The 10,465-nt window shown below is 41.5% G+C and overlaps 1 protein-coding gene across 1 annotated transcript in view; it reads left to right on the top strand.

Moving 5' to 3' along the window:
• Positions 1 to 2,138: 2,138 nt before the first annotated feature.
• Positions 2,139 to 10,465, top strand: part of LOC139025632 (neuronal acetylcholine receptor subunit alpha-2-like) — a 45,378-nt gene continuing 37,051 nt past the window's right edge. Inside the window, 1 exon segment of the mRNA XM_070440766.1 lies at positions 2,139 to 2,423. Within this exon segment, the coding sequence (XP_070296867.1) occupies positions 2,348 to 2,423 (76 nt within the window). The 5' untranslated portion in view covers positions 2,139 to 2,347.

The raw sequence follows: 10,465 nt of genomic DNA, 5'->3' as shown, positions 1-10,465 counted from the left end.
GAACGGGTACAAGTAGTGCACTATGTAAGTGAAGGAGTGCCATCCTTGGAACGCACCCACACGAGCCTGAACTGAGGTAATACACGACCAAATGGGCTTTATATTGGATGTGGATTCCATTGGGTAATGTTGTGTATGTGTTCCATTGGGGTATGTTCTGTGTATGGTTCCATGGGGTAACTGTTGTGTATGGTTCCATGTGGGAATGTTGTGTACTGGTTCATTGGGGTAATGTTCGGTGTATGGTTCTATTGGGGTAATGTTGTGTATGGTTCCCACTGGGATAATGTTTTTGTATGTTCATTTGGGGTAATGTTTTTTGTATGGTTCCATTGGGGTAAGTTGTTGTATGGTTCCACTGGGATAATGTTTGTTATGGTTCCTGGATCATAATGTTTTGTTGTGTGTATGGTTCCACTGGGATAATGTTTTGTATGGTTCCACTGGGATAATGTTGTGTATGGTTCCACTGGGATACTGTTTTGTATGGTTCCACTGGGATACTGTTTTGTATGGTTCCACTGGGTAACATTGCGTGTGGTTCCAGGGGGTAAAGTTGTCTGTGGTTCCACTGGGATAATGTTGTGTTGTAATGTTGTTGTTAAAGGGACAACATGAGAATTCATCTCCTTCCTGTCCTGTTAAAGAGTTAGAAACACACAGACCTATGTACAGCCCTGTGGYTCTGGTCAAAAGTGGTACACTATATAGGGAATAGGGTGCCATTTGGTACACAGCTCTGGTCTGAGGTAAGTAACAGTATTGATTTATCTAGGGGGGAATTCTGAARTTATATATTCGTAATTATGAAATTATAAAGTTATAGTTTATTCATTAACTATATGGCTATAATTTTGTTATAATTGTTTTGTTTAATCCAGCGGTGAAAATAAAGTATCTAAAACACACTATCTTCTATTAATTCACCTGCTCTGCCCTCTAGATGTCTCTTGCAGTAACAACTAACTCATAGCCATATGCACTTTTTTTCAGCTGTGAGTCCASCCCTTTTACTATCGATCAACTAACTTATCCACTACATGTCAGTCCTTTTTAAAGTTATTTGGTCTAGACGGGAGTAGACACAGTCGATCGGTGTCTTCCTCCCAGAGGAGCTCGTAGTTTGTCAYGGTGAAACAGAAGCATAAAAAAAAACGCTCAAACTGGATTGTGTTTGTCTAGACTCGACAATATATCATCATAACTGCCTAGCTCACCAAGTACAACAACCGAATTAACTTCCCGTTTAAATGTAGACAGTTAGGCCTATTCTGCAATGAGATTTTAGTTGCCTCCTGTTTTATACTTTTGACTTGTTCTTTGAATGTATGCACCTGTTTTATAACAACACCATGGCGAGGCTTTATGGAGACAGTCGCATTATAGTCCCCTTCTCCCTTACCATATGATATACTAAATCAGGGAAGGAGAGAGAGAGAGGGAGAGAGAGAGAGATGGTCGGGGGGTAGACGCAGGCAGTCGGTGCCTCACATTTCCTCCTCCCAGAGGAGCTCGTGTCATGGTGAAACAGAAGAAAAATCGCTCGAACTGGAAATGACAACGGAATGGAACTTCTGGATATGTATACTGTAATATCGATGTGAAAATGGAGTCCAGATATTTCGCTCTGCTTAGAAATGTGTTTAATAAGTTAATAATAGCCGTGCGTAACTGTTCCCYGGATAATTGTCTCCTTTCATGCGTAAATCAGACGAGCGTCTTGGGGAGGAAATTAGMTATTGGGTCTGCTATCAAAGTATTTTTGGTAACCTCATGCCACGTAAAACCTTGAATAATATCGGAAAAAAGTCTCCAGCTATCTTATAGAACCTTCATAAAATAGGTGTTCATTAACGAAGCGCTTCTTGTATTTCAGCACCATGAGAAGGACAACGCTTATTTTCCTTTTTTTAAAACCTCCTAACGCATTTGGATACAGCTGCTACACAGAAAAATGTTGCTGAGGACAGAGACATATAATTTTGGAAACTACAGCCTTAAAAGTGATTTAATCAAGTTTAACACATGTTCATCTCTAAAGGGTACAGCACGTGAAGTAAACGTCACTCTCTCCCCGCCCACGGAGCGCCTGTATGAGATATCTGAAGTGGGGCAAGGCTTCAACTCGGGAAGATGACACAGGAGGAGAGGATCATCTCAAGAATTGACACGGAAGCCGATTTCTCACCACGTCCCCATAGTTTCAAGATAACCTTTCTGGAGAGGATATAATCAAATAACAACATCAATGCTTTTTTCCCGAGAAGAGCAGATACATAAAAATAAAAATAAATAGAAGCTAGAAGCTTTGGCGAGAAGTAGAAAAGGTAACTCCTCAGGGTGAAATATGGAACGTGGATTATTCAACCACCTGTTCTCAGCGAGGACCACTATGCTCTGTTKTTTCTTCTTATGTAAGTCAAGTAAGTTCGTTTTTTATTATTTATTATTTTTGGCTAAGACTTACCTTCTGACGGTATAATAAGGTAAGTCTGAACACAATATAAGAGAAACGGGGAATTCATATCGTTGCTGTTGTTTTCTTGAACCAAAGGTGTGAAATCATTGCTTGTAGCCTGGCCTATAGCCTAATATTACAGGCATGCCACTGTAAATGTATCAGTTTATTTATCAATCAATTCATTGTCAATACGACCGTTTGTTGATGTTACCAAATTGCCTACCTACCACAATCGGTGCTCTCTCTCAGGGCAGTTGCTGTATTCTTACTCGGAACTATTTGGGATTTTCACACCTTCTCCATAATTTCCTGCTGTTTGGAATCTAAACTGACTCGGGCTCCAGTAGCCTCATTAAATGCCATTAGCACCACATTTCACACTGTTTTTCTCAGTCATTAAATTGTTTAAAAATTTATATCGTTAAAGCTTTGGGCTACAGTGTAATACCTCCACATTACTCTAAATGTGGCAGATAGGCTGCTGTGTCTTGTGACCTTCAACGTGGAGGAGTAGAAAAGCTGTCAGCTGAMTTCTTCCRARAGGAACACCAAGGTGAGAATGCTGTTCATTGATTACAGCTCAGCATTCAACACCATAGTGGCCCGATCACCAACAATGATGAGACAGCCTATAGGGAGAAGGTCAGTGACCTAGAAGTGTGGTGCCATGACAACAGCCTCTCCCTCAACGTCAGCAAGACAAAGGAGCTGATTGTGGACGACAGGAAACGGATGGCCGAGCACGCCCCCTATTCATATCGACAGGGCTGTAGTGGTGCGCGTCGCGAGCTTCACGTTCCTCTGTGTCCACATCACTAAGGAATTATCATGGTCCACACACACCAACACAGTCGTGAAGRGGGCACGACAACGCCTCTTCTCCCTCAGAAGGCTGAAAAGATTTGTCACGCCCTCAGAGCCTAAAACATTCTGCAGCTGACGGGCAAGGCGATACAGAGGGTAGTGCGTATGGCCTAGTACGTCACTGCTAAATAGTTAGTTAAACAGTTAGCCAAATAGCTACCAGGACTATCTGCATTGACTGTTTTGGACTCASCACATACGCTGCTGCTACTGTTTATTATCTATCCTGTTGCCTAGTCACTKTATACCTACCTGTAGGTTATACAGYGCCTTCAGAAAGGATTCATACCCCTTGACTTATTCCACATTGTGTTACAACCATGAATTCAAAATGGATTCAATATTTGTTTTCTCATTCATCTACACACAATACCCCATAATGACAAATTTAAAACATGTTTGTAGAAATGTTTGCTAATTTATTTTAAATGAAATGAGAAAATGACAAGTATCTAATTTGCGTAAGTATTCAACTTCCTGAGTCAATTCATGTTAGTATCACCTTAGGCAGCTATTACAGCATTGAGTCTGTCTGGGTAAGTCGCTAAGAGCTGTGAGTCTTTCTGGGTAAGTCTTTAAGAGCTGTGAGGCTTTCTGGGTAAGTCKCTAAGAGCTGTGAGTCTTTCTGGGTAAGTCTTTAAGAGCTGTGAGGCTTTCTGGGTAAGTCTTTAAGAGCTGTGAGTCTTTCTGGGTAAGTCTTTAAGAGCTGTGAGTCTTTCTGGGTAAGTCTCTAAGAGCTGTGAGTCTTTCTGGGTAAGTCTCTAAGAGCTGTGAGTCTTTCTGGGTAAGTCTCTAAGAGCTGTGTCTTTCTGGGTAAGTCTCTAAGAGCTGTGAGTCTTTCTGGGTAAGTCTCTACGAGCTGTGAGTCTTTCTGGGTAAGTCTCTAAGAGCTGAGAGTCTTTCTGGGTAAGTCTCTAAGAGCTGTGAGTCTTTCTGGGTAAGTCTCTAAGGGTAAGTCTCTAAGGGTAAGTCTCTAAGAGCTTTGCACACCTGGATTGTACAATATTTGGCCATTATTCTTTTTTTAAATCTTCAAGCTCTGTTAAATTGGTTGTTGATCATTGCTACACAGCCATTTTCATGTCTTGCCATAGATTTTCAAGCTGATGTAAATCAACACAGTAACTTGACCCCTCAAGAACATTCAATGTCATSTTGGTAATCAACTCCAGTGTAGATTTGGCCTTGTGTTTTACATTATTGTCCTGCTGAAAGGTGAATTAATCTCCCAGTGTCTGGTGGAAAGCAGACTGAACCAGGTTTTCGACTGCGCTTAGCTCTATTCCGTTTCTTTTTATCCTAAAAAAAACTCCCTAGTCCTTGTTGATGACAAGAATACCCATAACATGATGCAGCCACCACCATGCTTGAAAATATGAAGAGTGGTACAAAGTAATGTGTTGGACTTGCCCCAAACATAACACTTTCTATTCAGGACATAAAGTTAATTTCTTTGCCATATTTTTTCAGTTTTACTTTAGTGCCTTGTTGCAAACAGGATGCATGTTTTGGAATATTTTTTTTATTATTTAGAGGCTTCCTTCTTTTCACTCTTGTCATTTAGGTTAGTATTGTGGAGTAACTACAATGTTGTTGATCCATTCTCAGTTTCCTCTTATCACAGCCATTAAACTATGTAACTGTTTTGGCCTCATGGTGAATTCCCTGAGCTGTTACACCGTCCTCTCCAGCAACTGAGTTAGGAAGGACGCCTGGTATCTTTGTAGTGACTGGGTGTATTGATACACCATCCACAGTGTAATTAATAACTTCATCATGCTCAAAGGGATATTCAATGTCTGTTTTTTTAGCCATCTGGTATTGGAGGCATTGGAAAATCTCCCTTATCTTTGTGGTTGAATTATGTGTTTGAAATTCACAGCTCGTCGGAGGGACYTTACAGATAATTGTATGTGTTGGGGTACAGAGATGAGGTAGTCATTCAAAAGTACTGTTAAACACTATTATTACACACAGAGTGAGTCCATTCAACTTATTATGTGAAAGTGTTAGTTTGCGATAACAAAGGTTGAATACCAATTAAAAACATTAATTCCACTTTTACATTAGTGGGGTATTATAAAGCATTATATTCAGGCTGTAACACAACAAAATGTGGAAAAAGTCAAGGGGTATGAAGACTTTCTGCAGGCACTGGATCTGCCTCAATTTACCTCATACCCGCGCAACATTCAACTCGGTACTGTACTCAATGTACTGTACATAGCCAAGATATTGTTACTCATTGTGTAATTATTGTACATAGCTAAGATATTGTACTCATTGTCTATTTATTGTACATAGCCAAGATTATTGTTACTTATTGTGTATTTATTGTACATAGCCAAGAATTTGTTACTCATTGTGTATTTATGTACATAGCCAAGATATTTGTTTACTCATTGTGTATTTATTGTACATAGCCCAAGATATTGTTACTTATTGTGTATTTATTGTACAATAGCCAAGATATTGTTACTCATTGTGTAATTATTGTACATAGCCAAGATATTGTTACTCATTGTGTATTTATTGCACATAGCCCAAGATATTGTTACTTCATTGTGTATTATTGTACATAGCCAAGATACTGTTACTCATTGTGTAGTTATTGTAAATAGCCAAGATATTGTTACTCATGTGTAATTATTGTACATAGCTAAGATATTGTTACTCATTGTCTATTTATTGTACATAGCCAAGATATTGTTACTTATTGTGTATTTATTGTACATAAGATAGTGTTACTCATTGTGTATGTATTGCACATAGCCAATATATTGTTACTCATTGTGTATGTATTGCACATAGCAATATATTGTTACTCATTGTGTATTTATTGTACATAGCCAAGATATTTTACGTATTGTGTTATTTATGTACATAGCCAAGATATTGTTACTCATTGTGTATTTATTGTACATAGCCAAGATATTGTTACTCATTGTGTATTTATTGTACATAGCCAAGATATTGTTACGTATTTGTTATTTTATTGTACATAGCCAAGATATTGTTTACTCATGTGTATTTATTGTACATAGCCAAGATATTGTTACTCAGTGTGTATTTATAGCCAAGATATTGTTACTCATTGTGTATTTATTGTACAATAGCCAAGATCGTGTTACTCATTGTGTATTATTGTACATAGCCAAGATATTGTTACTTCATTGTGTATTTATTGCATAGCCAAGATATTGTTACTCATGTGTTATTTATTGTACATAGCCAAGATATTGTTACTCATTGTGTATTTATTGTACATAGCCAAGGATATTGTTACTCATGTGTATTTATTGTACATAGCCAAGATATTGTTACGTATTGTGTATTTATTGTACATAGCCAAGATATTGTTACTCATCTGTGTATTTTTTGTACATAGCCAAATGTTTTACTCAGTGTGTATTTTATAGCCCATATTTTGTTACTCATTGTGTATTTATCTGTACATAGCACAAGATATTGTTACTCATTGTGTATTTATTGTACATAGCAAGATCGTGTTATGCGAGTGTGATGTATTTATTGTACATAGCCAAGATATTGTTACTCTGTGATTTATTTGTACATAGCCAAGATACTTGTTACTCATTGTGTATTTATGTACATAGCCAAGATATTTTACTCATTGTGCATTATTGTACATAGCCAAGCTATTGTTACTTATTGTGAATTATTGTACATAGCCAAGTATTGGACTATTGTGTATTTATTGTACATAGCCAAGATATGTTTTGTGTTTTATTCTTAGCATTATTATATCTTTTTTCTCTCTCCGTTGTTTGCAAAGTTGCCGGTAGAAAAACATTTCACCCGAGTGGTGCAGTGGTCTAAGCACTGCATCGTATGTCTAGCTGTGTCACTATATACTGGTTTGAGTCCAGGCTCTGTCGCAGCCGGCCGCGACCGGGAGGACCATGGGGTGGCGCACAATTGGGCCAGCGTCGTCCGAGTTAGGGGAGGGTTTGCCCGGCAGGGATGTTCTTGTCCCATCGCGCACTAGGCGACTCCTGTGGCGACCCCCTGGCTGTTAAACAACTTGAACTGTCTGGCCCCTCTATGCTCACCCTTGAAACTGTCTGGCCCCTTGGTATACACCAACGCTTACCAAGCAATTTGGCACGTGTCCTAGGATCCCAAAGATCCACTCTGAGGAGGAATGGAGGTGTCATCTCTTCTCCTCTCTTCGTCTCCATTGACAGGTTGGCACTTGATCTCCGGCGCTCGAGGGCTTTTGTCAACCCCGGTGCATTCTTGTCTCCACTAGTCTCTGCCTCGTGCTGGTCCTACTCCAGACCGGACGGACACACGCAAATACAGCGGAGTTCAAGTGGCACTTAATTAAAGTGTATGTCAATATAATATGCTTCACCAGAATCAGAATATTACTACACCTTCATTATATAGGACCAGGGATCAAACATACCCATGTATAGACTAGAAACCAGGGATCATTCAACCAAGTTACTCCATTATAGTAGACCACAGGGATATCAACCAATACTCCCATTATAGTAGACCAGGGATCATCAACCAGTACTCCATTATAGTAGACCAGGGGACTCTCATCAACCAGTACTCCATTATAGTAGACCAGGGATCATCAACCAGTACTCCATTATAGGACCAGGGATCATCAACCAGTACTCCATTATAGTAGACCAGGATCATCAACCAGTACTCCATTATAGTAGACCAGGGATCATCAACCAGTACTCCATTAGAGTAGACCAGGATCATCAAACCAGTACTCCATGTTATAGTTAGACCAGGATCACCAACCAGTACTCCATTATAGTAGACCAGGGATCATCAACCAGTACTCCATTATAGTAGACCAGGGATCATCAAACCAGTACTCCATTATAGTAGACCAGGGATCATCAACCAGTACTCCATTATAGTAGACCAGGGATCATCAACCAGTACTCCATTATAGTAGGACCAGGATCATCAACCAGTACTTCATTATAGTAGACCAGGGATCATCAACCAGTACTCCATTATAGTAGACCAGGGATCATCAACCAGTACTCCATTATAGTAGACCAGGGATCATCAACCAGTACTCCATTATAGTAGACCAGGGATCATCAACCAGTACTCCATTATAGTAGACCAGGGATCACCAACCATACTCCATTATATAGACAGGGATCATCAACCAGTACTCCATTATAGTAACACACACTTTACCCACACACTGACCGGACTCTACCCACACACTGACCGGACTCTACCCACACACTGACCGGACTCTACCCCACACACTGACCGGACTCTACCCACACACTGACCGGACTCTACCCACACCACCTGACGCACTCTACCCCACACACTGACCGGACCTACCCACCACTGACCGGACTCTACCCACACACTGACCGGACTCTACCCACACACTGACCGGACTCTACCCACACACTGACCGGATCCTACCCACACACTGACCGGACTCTACCCACACACTGACCGGACTCTACCCACACACTGACTGGACTCTACCCACACACTGACTGGATCTACCCACACACTGACTGGACTCTACCCGCACACTGACTGGACTCTACCCGCCACCTGACTGGACTCTACCCACCACACTGACTGGACTCTACCCAACTGACTGGACTCTACCCCACACTGACTGGACTCTACCCCGCCACGCTGACTGGACTCTACCCCGCACACTGACTGGACTCTACCCCACACACTGACTGGACTCTACCCCACACACTGACTGGACTCTACCCGCCACACTGACTGACTCTACCCACAACACTGACTGGACTCTACCCACACCACATGACTGGACTCTACCCACACACGACTGGACTCTACCCACACACTGACTGGACTCTACCCACACACTGACTGGACTCTACCCACACACTCACTGGACTCTCCCACACACTCACTGGACTCTACCCGCACACTGACTGGACTACTCCGCACACACTGACTCTACCCGCACAGCTGACTGGACCTACCCGCACAACTGACTGGACTCTACCCGCAACACTGACTGGACTCTACCCGCACACTTACTGGACTCTACACACACTGACGGACTCTACCCGCACACTGACTGGACTCTACCCACACACTGACTGGACTCTACCCACACAACTGACTGGACTCTACCCACACACTGACTGGACTCTACCCACACACTGACTGGACTCTTACCCACACACTGACTGGACTCTACCCACACACTGACTGGACTCTACCCACACACTGACTCGGACCTACACCACGACACCTGACTGGACTCTACCCGCACACTGACTGGACTCGTACCCGCACACTGACTGGACTGTACCCACACTGACTGGACTGTACCCACACTGACTGGACTGTACCCACACTGACTGGACTCTACCCACAACGACTGACGACTCTACCCACACACTGACTGGACTCTACCCACACAACTGACTGGACTCTACCCACACACTGACTGGACTCTACCTACACACTGACTGGACTCTACCGCACGCTGACTGGACTCTACCCTCACGCTGACTGGACTCTACCCACACACTGACTTGGACTCTACCTACACAGTCACACATACTACAACTGACATTCCAAAACACACACACACACACGAAACAGACCACACATACATGTTGACGCCGCACACACCACACACACACACACACACACACACACACCACACACTTTTATAACGCTGCTGCTACTCTATTTGTTATACAGTGCATTAGGAAAGTATTCAAGCCCCTTCAATCTTTTTTTCTGTTTGTTTACATATAAATGTATAAAAATAATTATAATCTCAATCTACACACAATACATAATGAAAAAAAGGGAAAACAAGTTTTAAAAAACAGAAATATTTTATTTACATAAGTATTCAGACCCTTGGCTTATGAGAATCTAAATTAAACTCAAGTGAATCCTGTTTCCATTGATCATCCTTGAGATGTTTCTCCAACTTGATTGGAGTCCACCTGTGGTAAATTCAATTGATTGGACATGATTTTTGAAAGGCACACACCTGTCTATACAAGGTCCAACAGTTGACAGTTCATGTAAGAGCAAAAACTAAGCCATGAGGTCGAAGAATTTTACGTAGAGTTCCGAGACAGGATTATGTCAAGGCACAGATCT

The sequence above is a fragment of the Salvelinus sp. IW2-2015 genome, unplaced genomic scaffold, assembly GCF_002910315.2.
Source record: "Salvelinus sp. IW2-2015 unplaced genomic scaffold, ASM291031v2 Un_scaffold2982, whole genome shotgun sequence".
NCBI lineage: Eukaryota > Metazoa > Chordata > Actinopteri > Salmoniformes > Salmonidae > Salvelinus > Salvelinus sp. IW2-2015.
This window is presented reverse-complemented; position numbering and strand designations above follow the sequence as displayed.